This window comes from Galeopterus variegatus, unplaced genomic scaffold (genome assembly GCF_000696425.1).
Source record: "Galeopterus variegatus unplaced genomic scaffold, G_variegatus-3.0.2 Scaffold3321, whole genome shotgun sequence".
NCBI lineage: Eukaryota > Metazoa > Chordata > Mammalia > Dermoptera > Cynocephalidae > Galeopterus > Galeopterus variegatus.
In genome coordinates, this window is record NW_007729432.1 from 75,265 (window position 1) to 92,964 (window position 17,700).

The 17,700-nt window shown below is 36.1% G+C and overlaps 1 protein-coding gene across 1 annotated transcript in view; it reads left to right on the forward strand.

Annotated features, from left to right (window-relative positions):
* The window catches only part of LOC103600367 (DNA polymerase alpha catalytic subunit-like), a gene marked incomplete at its 3' end in the record, with an annotated part of 117,389 nt that overhangs the window by 6,428 nt on the left and 93,261 nt on the right, over positions 1–17,700 (forward strand). The window contains exons 5-7 of the mRNA XM_008584631.1: positions 1,172–1,304; positions 7,468–7,599; positions 13,114–13,288. Of these exons, the coding sequence (XP_008582853.1) occupies positions 1,172–1,304; positions 7,468–7,599; positions 13,114–13,288 (440 nt within the window). The remainder of the gene's footprint in view (positions 1–1,171; positions 1,305–7,467; positions 7,600–13,113; positions 13,289–17,700) is intronic.

Sequence of the window (17,700 nt, forward strand, 5' to 3'; positions counted from 1 at the left end):
TTCCCCCCCCCCCCCCAGGGTTATATTAATGTATAAAGCACTCATTTAAAAAAATGAATCTTTAAGTACTTTATGTAACATCTTTCAAATACTCCTATTTTGTGAATTTGACCAATTCTGAAAAATAGAAGTATTTTATTCTTCAAAGCTAAATTTAAAATTAATTTTAATATTGCTGAGTACCAGCATTTTTTACTTGTTTTCCTGTCTTCCTTCTGCTTTCAAGTTAGGAGACTGAGCAATTGTTGCTTCTGCAAAACTACTCTTGATTAGGCAAAGTTGATCATTTGAGTATAGGTCACTGTTAGCTTTTTATGAAATGTAGTTTGAAATGCTTCATTGCCACCAAATGTACCCAAAGATGATACTACTTTGTATAGACTGTCGATTAGAGTGTTCTCTTCAGCTTTGTGTTTTCTAAGAAAAGATGCATCATAATAGAAGTAAATTTCTCTGAGTTAGAAATGTATTAGTAATTAAAGCTATACAAATGTTTTTGTCAGGGTTCTTTTTCTGACAAATTATAATGCAGCTGTCAAACCCTTGTTGTGCATTTTCTCAGAAATGGATAAAATATTGGCTTCCTTTACTCCTTTATCTTTTTCCTTTGGGTCTGGTAGAATAGCACGAAGTTTTTGAGGGATAGTAGAAGGTTGGAGAACACTGAGCAATACAACGAGGCTGAAGAAGGAAAAGTTTGTGTTTTTAAAAATTACCTAAGAGCTTTATATTTCCACTCACCTAGCTAATGGTTATCTCAGGTGTGGATGATATTTTGATGATATCCGAGATAATATCTTGGTGCTTTATGAGGAAGGTGAAATATTTGTCTTCTAAAATTTTAACTTATGGGTGGAATATAACTGCTTGTGAATTTTGTAATTGCATAAAATGTGGTAGAACACATACTTTTCTCCACGGCATTTTGTATGAGGCAGTAGCTGCCAGGTAAAAGATGGTCTATATGTTTAAGGGCAAACTAGATATTTCGAGGTTGGTAAACCTTTGGTACAGTAATGTTAAGAAGTAACTGCCTTTTGGACATTAACCCTCATATTAGCTCTTAGAGTAAAATGTGGACAAGAGCTATTCTAATGACATTTATCTTCCCTTTCTCTCTTTTATTAATAAGGTATGATGATATTTAAAAATTACTCTCTTTTTATTACAGCTTTGTCATTGGCCAGATTCTTTCTGATCAAAGCCGGGACACTATAGTGGAAAACATTCAGAGGAGGTTAATAGAAATTGGAGAAAATGTGCTAAATGGCAGTGTCCCAGTGAACCAGTTTGAAATTAACAAGGTAAATGTGGCATTTATTGCTGAGCTCAGCTGCTGTGGTGTTTTTCTCCTCCTTCAGATAGTTGAAGAACCACCTCATCCTTGCAATTGAAATAAATTCTAGCTGGTGATGAAAGCTGCTTAACAACTATCTCACAGATTAAGCATTAGCATACCTCTTCCAGCCACAGGTACTGCCATGTCTGCCATAGAGGCCTTTTCTCTTCCTATTCCTTACTTAAATTCTTGGAAGCCTTGTTTCCAGAGGTTTAATGGAGTGATACAGTTTATGTATCAGGGACTAGAGAATACTGCCTTCTTTATAGTCTTTCTAAGTAATAGTTTAGGGTGTAGGCCTGTAAGCTCAGTGTGTAGGTGTACGTTTGTCTAACTTCACAGATAATGATTCTTAGAGGTATTATAATCAGAAGTCTTTTGGGACAAAGTTATTTAGAATTAAGATGGTGGTAACACTTTCTGTATATTCAAAGCACTTGTGCTTTTTTTTAAAAAGAAAAATATGTTATACTTGAAAGACAGTCTTAGTTCTCGAAAATAGGGAATATTTCTTACCTAATTTGAAAAACAAAATCTTGGTTTCCAAAATGCTGTGTGATAAGCCAGATATTAGGTAACAGTTTTTTTTTTTTTCATTTAAAAGGGGTACCTTTACATATTCAGGAGCTAATTTTGCATATACCACTTTACCCATTTTGTGATAGATTTTGTTGTCAAAGCTCATTCAAAAATTTTTTTAATGAAAAAGAATCTAATGACATTGAATGGAAGTTTAAGAATGAAAACTCATTCATAATACCCCTATGCTAAAGTAATGCGTGTCTCATTTTTGCATATTTCCTTACTCTTGAAAACATATTTTACATTGCAGCAATTATAGTAATATTATTTAGAAATCTGTTTTCACTTAACATAAACATATTTTTCATGTTTCTGTGTTCACCTTAAAAGTCATCAGATTGATCAATATACTAATCTATTTTGCTGATACATCTTTATTTAAAATTTTTGCTTGTTGATTATTAAATTTATCTTTTCTATTGTAAATAATTGTATTGACATCTTTGTTCATTTATCTTTTTGCTTTTGGATGAATTGTTTTCTTATTTTCAGTTCCTTGAAGTAAAATAGCTGAGTCAAAAGATAACAATATCTGTATGGCTTTTGCCAAATTGCTTTGTGAAAGGGTGATACCAGTTAACAACAAAATTTGTGTGCCAGTTTACCCACACAGTTGCTTATAGTAGTGATGATATTTAAATAAAACTTTGCTACCATAATGGATATGAAACTATATTTTACAGTTTGGTTTAATTTACATTTGTTTGATTCCTAGAGAGAATGAATATTTTCTATGCATTTCCTTATGATTTGTATTTGTTCTTAGGTAAGTTGTTTGTTTCCTACACCTTGACTGTGATGTTTTTTTTTTTTTTTTTTTCCTTTTTTGTCTTTTTTCATGTCCGGCAACGGATCGCAACCCTCAGTGTCGCGCCCGTACCGGACCGGGACCGGCAATGGGATCGCAACCCTCGGTGTTGCGCCCGCACCTCACTCAGCCAGTGAGCGGGAACCGGTCTATATGTGGGATCCGAACCCTTGGCGGGAGTGCCGCCGCACTCCCAAGCAGCACACTGTAGCAGTGCGCCACCGGGCCGGCCCAACCATGATGTTTTTAATGTCACAAAAGAAGACATTCATTTATACATTACAAGGGGATGTGTTTCTTGGTACTTAACTCTTCACTTTAAGTGATGCGTTATACACATATGGATATAGAATCATTTGTGTCATCTAGAAAGTGGTTTTCTTTTAGGTTTTTTTATTTCTTTCTCAAAACTTTGTATGAGTAAGACTTCAGCCTGTTTTTGGTCAATTTTTACATTAATTCTGAATATTGTATTCCTGATCCTTCTACCTTCCTAGAAATAAAGGTTCCAGGGATGAGTTTGGAAAGCTCAGTCCAAGCACGATTATATTATTGGCAAAATAACACCAAACACATGTCCTCTAGGGTAGTCATTTTCTCATATGAGCGATGGCAAAATATCACTTGTGTGGAAGAAACCTAGAGACATAGACACACGGGCAGTCTCTGGTTTCTGATAAATAGTTTATATATCCTTTTATTATTTTTAAGTTTTTGTTATCAAAATTTCTAAGCTTATACAAAATTAGAGAGAATAATCCTGATTCTCCATTTATCATCACTTAGCTTCAACAATGATCAATGATCAACTTTTAGTGATATATTATTATTACTAATAACAATAATAGTTAATACTTAGTGCCTAGTATGATAGGGGCTGTGCATACATTTTTCTGTGGTAGAACTGAAACTGTGACATACTGTCTTTATATTCTCCGTATCACTTAGCATAGTTGCTGGTAAATAATAGTTGTTCAGTGAGCTTTGAAAGAATTCATTTGTTTGTCATCCATTCAGCAAACATGGAATACCTCTTATGTACACAGTGCTAGACTGTGGGATATAAAGTTTAAAAAGGAAAGCATGGTCTGCATATTCAAGATGCTAATGGTCTATCGAAGGGATTTCCTGTCCCATATTCTTACCTTTTTTTATAAAGAAGGCTTTCTGCAGTGTTGATGTAAGTACAGTAAATTCTGATGGAAGGACTAGCTATCATAGTTGTAGTTATGTCTATAGTAAGCTATTCATATGTCAAAGGTGCTGTGTCCCGGAAATCTTTAACATTTGTTTGAATACTTGTCACTATTTAAAACTTGTGAGCAGTTCAGTTTTTACATTTTATTGCTTTCAAAGGGGAGTAGAATGGAAGAGTCTATGTATGTGACTGATTGTGTATGGTCTCAGGACAGGATGTTTTTTTTCATTTTTGTTTTCGGTTTTAAGTGATGCTAGTGGGCTTGAACATCACAGGTTAGATTAGGGTGAAGGCATGCATGAAGTGGTGGAATTTACCTTTATAGAGATTTTAGGCCTTGTTGCCAAAAGCAGCTGAGAAAAGCATGTGTGATTTTTCTGAACTACTGCAGTCTTAGCTTAAATATATTTCATAAAGTAATGCAAAATACTTCACAGCTGATTTTTATAGCCCTGGCTAACTTTAGCCTAAACCACCAGGAAACATTTTTTTTTTTTTTTTTTAATGAAGCCTTCTAAAACTAGCTTGTAAAATCCCTGAATGCCTTAATCTAATAATTGGAAAGTATTTCAGATGAATTTTAGAATTTCTTAACATTGTACCAAAGAATAGTCAATTGAAGAAGATATGTAAAATCCCTGAATGCCTTAATCTAATAATTGGAAAGTATTTCAGATGAATTTTAGAATTTCTTAACATTGTACCAAAGAATAGTCAATTGAAGAAGATAACGGTTTTCTTAAGTACAGTTATATCAGTTAAGATTTCTATACAGTATTGCTCATGCAAGTCAATCAAGGCTTCACATAGTCCAGGTTTGAGGAGATTCAAATATGTGGAGAATTTTCTAAGCACTCTCCTACACTGAGGATGAGGTTTAGAAAGTGTACATAGCTTTGCTTTGTTCAGCCATGTTTGAGGACCTGCTTTATTCTACTGTAGCAGTTATCAAATTTCTTAATCTCAGGACACCTTTACTCTCTTAAAATAATTGAAGACTCCAAGAGCTTTTGTTTATGTGGTTTATGTTTATATTTAGTGTGCTAGAAATTAAAAATCACTTATTTATTTAAAAATAGCAGCAAGCCCATTATAAGATTATAAAAATAACATTTTTTTCCATGAAAAATAACCATTTCAAAACAAAGAAAAATGGGCCAGAGGATTGGTGTCATTTTACAATTTTGCTAATCTCTTTAATATCTATTTTAGAAGACATCTGGATTTTCATACCTGCTTCTGCATCCAGTCTGTTGTGATGTGTAGTTTTGATTGAGGTCTCCTATACTTCAAATCCAGTTTCACACAAACATGTAACTGGAAAAAAAAGTATTTTAGTAATGTTTTCTGATAGTTGTGTATGTTTTTCTTTGATCCTACACCAAACTCTACAGATGGTATTTTCTTAAAGGTTATTTGTAATGTAGAATCTGAAACTATATCAGTGAACTTTTCATACTGTCTTACATTAAAATCTGTTGGTCTGTATTGTACTTTGTATATTTTACCCATGCATGACATGATGGATTGGTCATTTGTCAAATGTTGGTTCCCTGAGTTATGCAGATCTTCCAAAATTGACACATTTCATTGTACACTATCAAAAATATTCCTACTTATATCAGAAAGGTCTTTAAGTATTGGAAATCTGTCAAGCTCACAGAGGTGGAAACAAGTTTTCCAAAATTCTAATTTGCACTTAAAAGCTTGAATTTTACCATTGTAAGTGATAATTTTATCATTATTATCAGGTAAGTGGCAGGCTCACTTGATTCTTTTTTGAAAAATTATCTGCCAGATATCTGTAGTTTGTCCATCATTCTTTGAAGTAAAAATTGTATTCTGTGAAAAAGGGAGCTAGTTTAGCATGCAACTCAAACAATTGTACAAGTGCTTTTCCTTGAGCCCCTTTGTTCTTCAGACATATCTTGTGTGTACTTTCTGTTTTTTTTTTTTTTTTTTTCCTTTTGTCTTTTTTCGTGACCGGTAACGGGATCGCAACCCTCGGTGTCGCGCCCGCACCGCGCTCAACCAGTGAGCTGACCGGTCTCTATATGGGATCCGAACCCTCGGCGGGAGCGCCGCACTCTACCGAGTGCGCCACCGGGCCGGCCCAGTACTTTCTGTTTTATCACACAAAATAGTAAACTTGTACTCAAGGGTTGAACTTGAGTAAAAATTGCTAATTTTTACTGCTTTATCAAGGATGTTCCTAAGTGAAAGCGTTGTGTGTGTGTGGGTTTTTTTGGTGAAGAATACAATGACTACTAGTACAGTTTGGTGTGGCTGCCCTGATTCCTGTTTATAAGGCACCAACAGTTTTACCCAGCATTGCTTCTGCATCATTAGTACAAATAGTATTGTTATGAAAATAATTTTGATATTGAGACCCCCTGAAAGGGTGTCAGGAGTCTCAGGGGTCTGCAGCACACACTTTGAGAACAGGTGAGCTCGTCAAGCAGCACCCTGGTCCCCATCCTTCCTCTTGTCTTTTGAAACCCACCTCTTAACAGATGTGGACATCCTTCTCCTTCCCTTTATGCATACTGAGTTGCAGTCCAGTAGGTTGTATTCTTTTTCACCCCTTGCCTTTAACTTTTGCTTTTTCTCTGCCTAGAATATTCTTGCTACTGTTACCTTTTCTTAAAATAAATTTTTCCTTCAAGTTCCAGCTTAGGTTTTTTTCTTCTGTGATTTCTGCTCTCAGATTGAAGTGATCTTTACCTTTCTAAACTCTCTCCATAACACTTTTTTCACATGGCATATGTAGCTTATTTTAGAGATTTTTTTGAGGGGTAGGTTAAGGTGGGGAGTGTTCTACTAGTAGCAGATGACTTAATACCAGAGACTGAGTCTTATTCATCCTGTAGTACTTTACAGTACTTCAACTCAGTAAATTATTGCAGAATGGGTGAAATAATTTATTTAGCAGACATTTGGCTGCTGCTGCACACCGAGCATGATTCTGAACACTGTGAATACAGCTGTGATCAAGGCTGACATTGTTCCTGCTCTCATGGGGCTTGCTTTCTATTACAATCTCATTCTGCCTCTGTATAGCTTAAGCTGACAGCCTGAGTAAATCCATTGATTTCTGGTGCCTTTCAGATGTATTTAGGATAGAGGAGACTTTGAGAAACAGATCATTAAGTCAGAGTAGCCATTATTCATCAGTCCCAGCTAATTGATTCAGCGTGAAAGAATTTCAAACACTAGGAGAAATCCTAAGGCTGCATAGAACACCAAATTTATAGTCTTAATTTTTTTATATCCGAATATTATGAGACATGGCCCATAAATTTATTTTTCTTTTTTGTCAGGGTTGCATCTGGTTATATTAGGTATTAAAACAAAGCAGAGAGGAGCCTTGAGGATGGGATATTTAAAGATTCTGTGGCAATGTTTTCTACATATAGCTTCTGTCATTTTCATGTTTATGTGGCTAGTATGATTCTAGCAAAGATTTATTTAGCATATATCTGTTTAAGAAGGGTTTTATTTTAAGGTTTGGGGCTTTTTTGTTTTCTTTTTCTCTTTTAGGCATTGACAAAGGATCCCCAGGATTACCCTGATAAAAAAAGCCTACCTCATGTACATGTTGCCCTCTGGATAAATTCTCAAGGAGGCAGAAAGGTGAAAGCTGGAGATACTGTATCATATGTCATCTGTCAGGTAAAACTGTTGTAATTCACAAGATTCTCATACCACTTGAGACCACAGAGTAAAATTCAGATTGCTACAATGTTTTATTTAGTAGTTGATACGGATTAAATTATGTCCTAAATTTTCATGTTGGAAACTTAATCCCCACTGTGACAGTATTAAGAGGGTGGGAAATCCTATTATGGTGATTTGAAAGGTGGGGCTTTGAAGAGGTGATTAGATTGTAAGTATCATGCCCTAGTGAATGGATTAATCCATTGATGGTTTAATGGTAGTTTTGGGCGTGGTTCTGATGGCTTTAAAAGGAGAATGCGTGAGAAGCTCTTCTCTCTTGCTTCCTCGTGCCCTATGATATCCTTGTACCTGCTGGCTGCCCTGCTGTTTTCCGCCATGAGTAAAAGCAGCCTGAGGCCCATGTCAGTTGCAGCTGTCCCAGAATCATGAACCAAATAAACCTCTTTTCTTTACAAACTACCTAGTCTCAGATATTCTGTTATAGCAACACAAAAACAACCTAATACAGTAGTCTCGCAAATAGTGCTGTAAAGAGATGGTTAAGTCTGATTGGTTTTACAGCATTTAAAAAACATTAGAGGTATGGCATATTTTGTTAGAATTTTCATAAAACATTTAAGACTAATGTTTTGATTCACTAAAATTATTTTGGAGACAGGTTCATAATTGTAGCTACTGTTTCAATTCTAAATTAACTTTAATGAAAATATGTGTATGTTTGGTCATATGTCCCTTTGCAACAGTTTCCATTATGAATATTAGTGGAATAATAAAGAATAAATGTGTTTTTTTCTCAGTCTGTGTCCAAATAATAACTTGAAAAAATATGAAATTCATGATTATATGGAGAAAGTTAAGAGATCCTAAAAACATTTAGAGTAGCATGCCTCTAACAGGGGTGGGGTGAGAGGGTAAGACAGAAGAGCAGCTTTTTTTTTTTTTTTCTTTGAAAGCACCTAACTCCAATTGGAACAAAGGAGAGTTCTCCTCACTTCTTTATGAAAGAAAAAGCCAGAGTCATCGCCTCTATCCAAGTTCTTTGAAATTACTATGTTGTGGTCTGTTTACCACAAGACATAATTCATCTGAATAATACTATTTCTTTTAAATTATTACTAAGAGTTTTATCCTAATTTTTATTGCATTGTGTTATTACAATAAAAAATTAAAATTTTAAGGTTTATTGCAATATCATTGATCTCTGTCAAGCTATAATCAATGTCTTTTTAAGTCATAGAGCCTTTTAAAAATTTAATAGTCATCTGCTAATATCTACTGCATACTATAGGTGATGTACATAACAAATGATTTAAGTATATGGACAGGAATCAGTACTTGACTCTGCCTCCCTCCTAGGGCTACCCTTGATTAAGAACTGTTACAGAAAGCCAATTCCTGCAGGAAAATATTTCCATAAATGTCTGACTTGCTCAAGCCCTTAATGTGCTTTGCATTTTGCTTCTGACAAGTCTCATCTCAAAAAAACAATTTTCATATTATGCAAATAAAGATTTTGGTAAATAGGCTATTTTTTTTTTTTCACTTACATCTTCACATACATGGAAAGCTCTTAGATTATTAATGACAGGAGCAGATGGCAGCATACAACTTTGAAAAATTATATAGGTTCAGTAAAATAATATCTAATAATGAAACCAAGCCACAATTTATGTTTTGGCTAAACCTGGAATGGAGATGTATGGTGACATAAAATAGGATGATCAATGTATTTAAAAGTCAAGCTTATGTTCCTTGATGTCTACACATATTAGGTCTTATGATTTCTTCTCATAAATAAAGACTCAAATGCTGATGCTATTGTAGTACAGTAAATGCAATTTGATGTATTTTCAGCATTCCCATCCACTGGTACTGGGCCTTAACTTATTTGCTTTTTAAAAGTACAGTTAATTTTTTTAAATTAATTTATTATCCTTAGCATATCCCAAGAAAGGCTATAGGACTTTAATTTGCCTTTGTCCTCTATCAGTAGGACCTGCCCCCTTTCAGCATGTTTCCTAGCCAAAACTGCCTACCTCTTTTGCTTTTAAGCACTCAAATTATTTTTTGTGTATGTTTATAAGGCAACCATATTTTTAGAATATCCTTTTGAAAATGTATGTGACACTTTTTTTTTTTTTGTCTTTTTCCGTGTCCGGCAACGGATCGCAACCCTCAGTGTCGCCCCCGTACCGGACCGGGACCGGCAACGGGATCGCAACCCTCGGTGTTGCCCCCGCGCCTCGCTCAGCCAGTGAGCGGGAACCGGTCTGTATGTGGGATCCGAACCCTCGGCGGGAGCGCCTCCGCACTTCCCAAGCGGTGCACTAGCGCAGTGCGCCACCGGGCCGGCCCAGTATGTGACACATTTTTAAGAGGACTGTTTGTTGCCCTAAGCAAAAGTGTCCTCCAAGAATAGCCTATATCTTAACCAGGTTCTGTTTTGTTTAAAATTTATATTAAGAATATAGCACCCTACTGATAATTTATTTAGATTACAAATTTAGATGAGTTCAGAGAGTAATGTGTTTGATATCTAATTTACATTGTAGTTTGTACTCTTGTTAAACCTACGTGAACTATTTGCTCAGATCTTAAAGTAACTTCCATTTGTTGGCTAAGTTTTAAATCTTTAATTATTTAACTTTCATTTAATATACTTTTTATAAGGAATGCCTTTAACATAATTGTTTTAAAGGGCCCACTTCTTACCCACTTAAAAATTTTTTTCTGTTAGTTTCCCACTAGCAATGACTACATAGTTTTGAATGAATCAACTGCACCTGGTTGTCTCTGTGAAGTTCACAAATTACTACATGGGCACTTCGAGGAAGACCAACCTTGCTTTTTAATCTGTTCTTAAAGGTGTATGTTACATGTTCTTGCATATACCATAGGGTCTTGCTCAGATTTGAGAATTATGTCATTGAGGAATATATCTTAGGTCATAACCTAAATGTTTTTCCAATACCACATAGCAAAACCTGTTATCTAACCAATTCTTTTGAATTTAGCCGTGTTTGAGCTTAGATTTTTAAAATACAGTAAGGAATATGTTTGGGTCATTGTTTGTCAAAACTAATCTTTTGTGTGGATATTTAAAATAAAAATGTTTTAAACTGAAAGTATGCTCATAAATTTTCAACTGCTTTTTAAAAAATTTATTCATTTATTTTTAATTGACACAATTCAGCTACTTTAAAAAAAACATGCCTTGCTATGAGAAATTCTAATGACATATTCAAAAGTAACTCATGTGCCTTTTTAAAAATATATTTTGCCTCTACAAGTATGATTTTAATTCACCATTAAAAATTATTAAACATTGCTATAATCTTAAGATAGACTATTTTTTCAAAAAGCTACAATTCTATATAAATCAATCAGATTTTATGTGTTTGTTAAAAGGCAGTCCGAATGTGGTTATGGCACAAAAGATACTGCCCAAGGATTTTTTCCACAGTGTTTTTGTCATTGGCTGTCACATTATTCTCATCTAACAATTCAAGGCTCTAAAAGGGCAACAATTAAGTTTGGTTAATTCTGCCTAATTTACTGTGTTGTGAACTCCTGAAAAATAATAAGTAAGTCTTTTAATTGGAGGTTTGCTACCTAGAAAGGAATTTCTAGGTATTTCATTATATCTTAGAACAGGTAGAACTTAGTTGAGAAATAGGCCCAGTTTGTTTCTGTCAGGAGGCTAGCTAGAGAAAGAGGCCCCTGCCTCTGGTCTCTGGCAACAACAGCAGTGTAGAAGGTTGCTTCTGCTTTTGACTGGGTGCTAAGCTGAGAAAGCACTAATTGTAGCAGGAATGAAAGAATAGGATTCACATTATAATCAGATCTGCAGAGCAGCTGAGCACTGTGAATAGTTATAATTTACTAGTCGGAATATTAAATTCTGTTGTTTCAGGCAAAAGGAAGAGTGGAGTGAGTTGTTGGATGTTGGTCCAGTAGAGTGACAACTTTTCAATTCACAGATGATGGTGACATCACCCACAGGGCTATATGTGGACCAATTATATAGAATTTCACTTTTATTTTTTTTTAATCGACACATAATTGCACATATTTATGGGGTACAGAGTTATATTTCAACACATGTATCCAATTTATGATGATCAAGTCAGGGTAATTAGCATGTTTATCATCATAAAAATTTATTAATTCTTTGTGATGAGAGCATTTGAGCTCTAGCCATTTGAAAATGTACAATAAATTATTGTCAATTAAAGACAACCTAGCACTACCCTATACCACTAGAATTTATTTTTCCTATGTAGCTAGACTCTTGTATCCATTAACTGACCTCTCCCTATCCTCCCTACCCTCCTACCCTCCTCAGGCCCTTGTAACCACAGTTCTGCTCTCTACTTCTATAAGCTCAACATTTTTTGTTTTAGCTCCCACATATGAGTGAGAACATGGAATTTTTACCTTTCTGTGCCTGAATTATTTCACTTAATGTCTTTCAGGCTCATCTATGTTGCTGCAGATGATAGTGTTTCATTATTTTTAATGGCTGAGTAGTATTCCATTTGCATATACATACACATTTTCTTCATTCATCTGTTGATGGACACCTAGATTGATTCCATATCTTGGCTGTTGTGAATGGTGCTACAATAAACATGGGGGTGCAGCTATCTCTTCAGTATACTGCTGAATTCTACCAAACTTTTAAAGAAGAACTAACAGCAGTTCTTCTCAAGCTGATTCCAAAAAGTTGAAGAGGAAGGATTCTTCCAAACTTACAATGAGGCCAGTACCACCCTGATACCAAAATTAGAGAAGGACACAACAAAAAAAACTACAGGCCAGTATTCCCGGTGAACATAGATGCAAAAATTCTCAACAAAGTACTAGCAAATCAAATTCAACAGCACATTGAAAAGATTATACACCATGATCTAGTGGAATTTATCCCAGTGATGCAAGGATGCTTCAGTATACCCAAAGCAGATGTGTTGTACCACATCAACAAAGTGATGGACAAAAACCATATGATCATCTCAATAGATGCAGGAAAAGCATTTGATAAAATTCAACTTTTATTCTTATAGTTTTAGAGAGCCCTTGAAAAAAGGCTCTCTGACTCACCTTGTTTTCCTTGAGGAGGAACCAGGTAAACAGTTCAGAATGGTGTGCCTTTCATTCTAGTGGCCAGATATTTGGCTTCTAGAACACCGCCACTTCAGCAGAATACCACATTATTTTTACTTCTATTATATCTTTCATATAAATTACTACTCTACAGGTTTCAATCCCCTTTCTTTTAACAAAAAATAGAACACAACGTATGCTGGATTTACATTCTTGGACAGTGGGTGAGATTGAAAAGTTCTCAATCTTCTTACTCTTAGATATATATGAAACGTTCAACAATATTTCCAAAATACTTCTTGGTGTTTGGAGTTAAATACGTAAAATTTAAACTCCTGTTCCTCTGTTTGAGCAAGCAAGTATATGTGATTGAGTTGCTCACTACTTTACCATGTCTTCTTTTAGGATGGATCAAACCTCGCTGCAAGTCAGAGGGCCTATGCGCCCGAGCAGCTGCAGAAACAGGACAATTTAATCATTGACACCCAGTACTACCTGGCCCAGCAGATCCACCCAGTCGTGGCTCGGATCTGTGAGCCAATAGATGGAATTGATGCTGTCCTTATTGCAGCCTGGTTAGGTAAGTGTCTCAAGGTCACACAGACCCTCACAGTGTAACAGCTGCACTTTTCCCTCAACTGTTGGGATCCCTGTTTATGGGTACAGTATTGCCACTTCGTTTATAGTTAGGCATTTACTTTTGTGATTGGTTACTTTCTGTGTCCTTACATACTTGCTACCTTTGTAAGCACATGTCTGCTCCATAGTTGGCATTCAGTAAGTGTATGCTGATGAAGAGAGGGAAGGCAAAAATAAAGGTGAAGAGAAGATTTTAAGACACCATTATTGTCATTGAGTTTACATTTTTATAGTTTTAATTAGTGAACTTCCATTAATAAGGAGATCGACAGTATCTTGCTTATTAGTGCATCTTGTCTCTGTCTCTAAGGGTATTTTCATATAAAGTGAGAAAACACAGCTTTTTTAACATAAAAATTTTAATTTTTAATATTTGGTTTCCTATGAGTATTCTACTTTTGCTTTAATTTAAATTCGTCTAAAACTGGACTCACTGTTATCCTCTAGGAACTGGCTGATTAAGTATTTCTTTGGATTGTTTTGACCTCAGTAGTTCTCTGACTTTTTGCTGTGTTATTAGATTGTCCCTTCATTGTTATTGTCATCTTTTGCTTAGAAATATAGTTCATAACCAGCCCTGATTTTATTTCTAGATGATCAGCATATAAAGAGTTACATTGATTTTAGAGTCTCTTAAAGCTCTCTCTCATGTCTTATGCAATGATGAATGTTTTTAGAGTATTTCCTGGTAAAGTCCTTAGATGGCCCCTCACTGTCTGTAAGTCAAGTCCAGATGCTATTGGCATTTCACAGACTCTAACTTTGACAGTTACAAACTAACTTTCTAGCTCCAGCCTGTGTTTCTAGCCTTACTTCTTATTCAGTCTACTTAGTGTCTCCTAAATATGGCATTGCTCATTCTGTCCCTGCTTCATGGAAAATTCTCCCCCTCCTTTCATTAAAACATCTGGCTTAAGCTACAGGCTTTGGTATCATAGGGACCTGGTTTTGCATGCTGGTTCTGCTATTCACAAGCCTTTGAACCTTGGTCTATATCTTGGTTCCTTGAGTCATAGAGTTGCTCTGAGGGAGAAATAAGATGATGCTTGTGAGATGCTTAGCACAGGGCCTAGGGCAGAGGGAGTTTTCAGTGAGTGCTAATAGTAGCCACTTCCCACCCTGCTTTCAGGCTTCAATATAAATATGTCCTTATTTCTCCAGCCCATAAGATTTGCACATAGTTGGCACTCAGTATGTGTTTGTGGAGTGAGATTGGATTTTCCGTGGATTAATTATGAAGTCACACATATTTTCTATCCAGCCCCTGTTGAGTATGTTTCTGAGCTGCTGCCTGCTACCCCCATCCCCACTACCCCATCAGTGTCTGCTCTGGAAGTGGAAACTCATTTTTGACATTTGCCTAAGCAAAACATAATTAGGAAGATAAAATTCTGCTACCAAAATAATCATATAATATATTCTCCAAGTTGAGTTGTATTTGATGATGTTTATAAATCCTTTGCTGGGAGGAGGGGACTGTAAATATGTGATATTTTTTAGCTTCATTTTTTTCTCTCCTATACATTGAGTGCTTACTCTGTTGGATACTGTGATAAGTACTTTGCATATATTATGTCATTCAATCCTTGCAACAACCTCGTGAAGGTAGCTGTATTAGCTCCATTTTACTGAGAAGGAAGCCGAGAGGGGTAATAACTAACTTGGTCTTGTCACGTAGCTGGTAAGTGGCCAGCTGTGATTGGATTTTATCCGAGCTCTGTGTGATTCCAAAGGTTGCTCTCTTAACCACTTGTTAACCTTTATTGCCTCTTCTAAGCTCTGAGAGGCTATGAAAGATGTTCTCAACCAGGGATGGAATGGTGTGCTGGCAGGGGGAGCTTCAAGTTCTTCATGCTCCCTCCACTGCTCAATGTGCACCCCCACATCCCCCCACTGAAAACCTTGGAGCAAAACCATTTTTTTTAAGAGTTGATCTCCCAGTTTTTCCATTTGTATTGTCAAGAACCTGATCTAAACACAAACTGTTGCCCTTTCCTTCTTTGGTTTTGAATTTTCCAGTGGCCCAGCACTGAGAGGGAGTAGATGGATAAGCCACATCTTATGAATGACATTTAAGAGAGAGAAGTGCGGTGCCTTTTATTTCAGTAAAAGACCTGGACAGTAAAGGGTGATGGAGCCTGCCTTGGTAGATAGGCCTAATGCCGACTAAGAAATGTCAAGACTGGTCATACTGAGAGTGGACCAGATTGATTTTGTTGGTTCCAGAGGTCATAGTTAAGATTGCTTTTTTAAAATGAATTGAACAGTAGGAATTTTTACTTGGTTAAAGATACTTTATCATGACTGTAGCTGCCTTATGATCATAGACTGTATTATGAATCCAGTTTTCACAGATTATTTTAAAAGCCATTAGTAGATGAACAGGTCCCATCTGCAGCAGTTTCATGTTATGTCTCATTACGGACTAATCTCAGTCTACAGAGGGAACCCTCCAGACTTTCATGTGTTCCTGTCTCCTACCCCATAACCTGAAAGCTCTCTAGACACAACTATGGTTGTACATACACTATTCTTGGCAGCCCCTTCTTGGTGCCATGTAGCTGATTCAAGCTGATAGAGGGGCATGTGTTCTCGGCCTTGGAGGAGTGGCTGCTGCTCCCCCCTTTTAGCTACTTTTTCTCATTTTTCTCTTCTGCACTTGACAGTGGTTTTTATGCTGAGGATGTGTGAAGTTGTCATCACTGTGTAGTCCTCCTTGCCTGCTCCTCCTCTTCTCCCACCCCACCCCCTGCCAGCACCAACAGTATATACATAGCCATCTACATTAGTAACCAGTCTTTTAGTCATTTATCTTTCCCCCTTTCCTCATAGGAGGTTCAACATTAATGAAGAGCACGCCTGGAAGTGCCTGTCACCCTGAAGATCAGTAGGAAACATTGAAACTTGCCAGGCAGATATCTGCAGGCATTTGCCCCCTGTCCTATTCAAGAGCTGAATTTTTATCTGCGCCCTTTATTCCTCTACCCCAAGTGAAAAATTAGGGTGGCTGTTCACTAGGGGATTCAAAGCCCCTGTTATCAGTTCTCTTGAAGCCTGTGGTTTTAGAGAGGAGGAGGGAGGAGATGGGGAAGTGGTGGCAAAGTAAGGCGAGTGTTGGGGGTATGTGGTTTCTAAGAGGTGCAAGCTGTAGGCATAAAATTACTGTAATTTGTTTTTAAAATTCTAAATCTGCTTTCTTTATATAAAAAAATTGCAGTTAGTGAACTGACACTGTTAAATAAGTTGAAGTGTACAAATGTATACATAAAATACAAGCCCTCCAATTCCCTAATCACAGACATAAAATAATTCTTGCTTTTAATGTAGCTTTTATCTTTGATTAATGAAATGTATTACAGTGTTGAAACTTTAGTGAAGTTTGATACTTTGTCCTTTTAGTTACTACAAAGAAATCAGGAATAATGGCATAATTTCATTTGGGAAAATTATTAAGCTCATGGTTTTTTATTTTTAAGACTCTTTTGTGGGGAGCAACTATATTTTTCAACTACCTTTTTCTTTTTCTATTGCTTTTATACTGCTTTCCTTGAAATGAAAGGCAAGCATCAAGTGTTGGTTTTATCTTGTGGCTTCACTTTGGATATTCTCTATTTCTTCCTTTCAAGATACCTCCTAAAGTCAGTCTGGTGGCATGTCGTATGGCCAGGTGTTTCATATGGGAAGGCCATTTTTGTGAACAGGAGAGAGGATAGTCTATTAAATGAGTGAATGAATAAGTCTGTTGAAAGAATAATTTGTTCTCTCTAATAACTAATGGTCCTCATTATCCCACAGTAAAATGTATCATTTTTCTGAAACCCATGCATAATTATTGCTATTGGGCTTTAAATGAAGCAAAATTTTACTCTTTTCCATCTGTGAATAGGAAACAATATAGTACTACTCTTCTTATACAAGAGCCCTATGGGAAACATGGCCACTAAAACTTGGAACTCTTAGCTTTTGTTCTCCAGACTGTAGGTTTTTCTCTCTCTATTGTTTTAATGAAAGCTCTATATTCTGTGGATAAAATATTCACAATATGTTCAAACATCCAAATAGTCTTCTGTACCTAGCAAACCAAGCCATCGAAGAGAATAGTCTAAAGTTCATTCTTGAATTTCATCTTTTAATAAATTTATACAGTAGTCCCCGCTTATTGGGGGGGATATGTTCCAAGACCCCCAGTGGATGCCTGAAACTGGATAGTAGTGAACCCTATATAAATGTTTTCTTGATCTGATAACTGAGACAACTACTAAATGACTAAAGACAGTAGAACATACAACATGGATATGCTGAACAAAGGCATGATTCACACCCTGGGTGGGACAGAGCCAGATGGCACCAGTT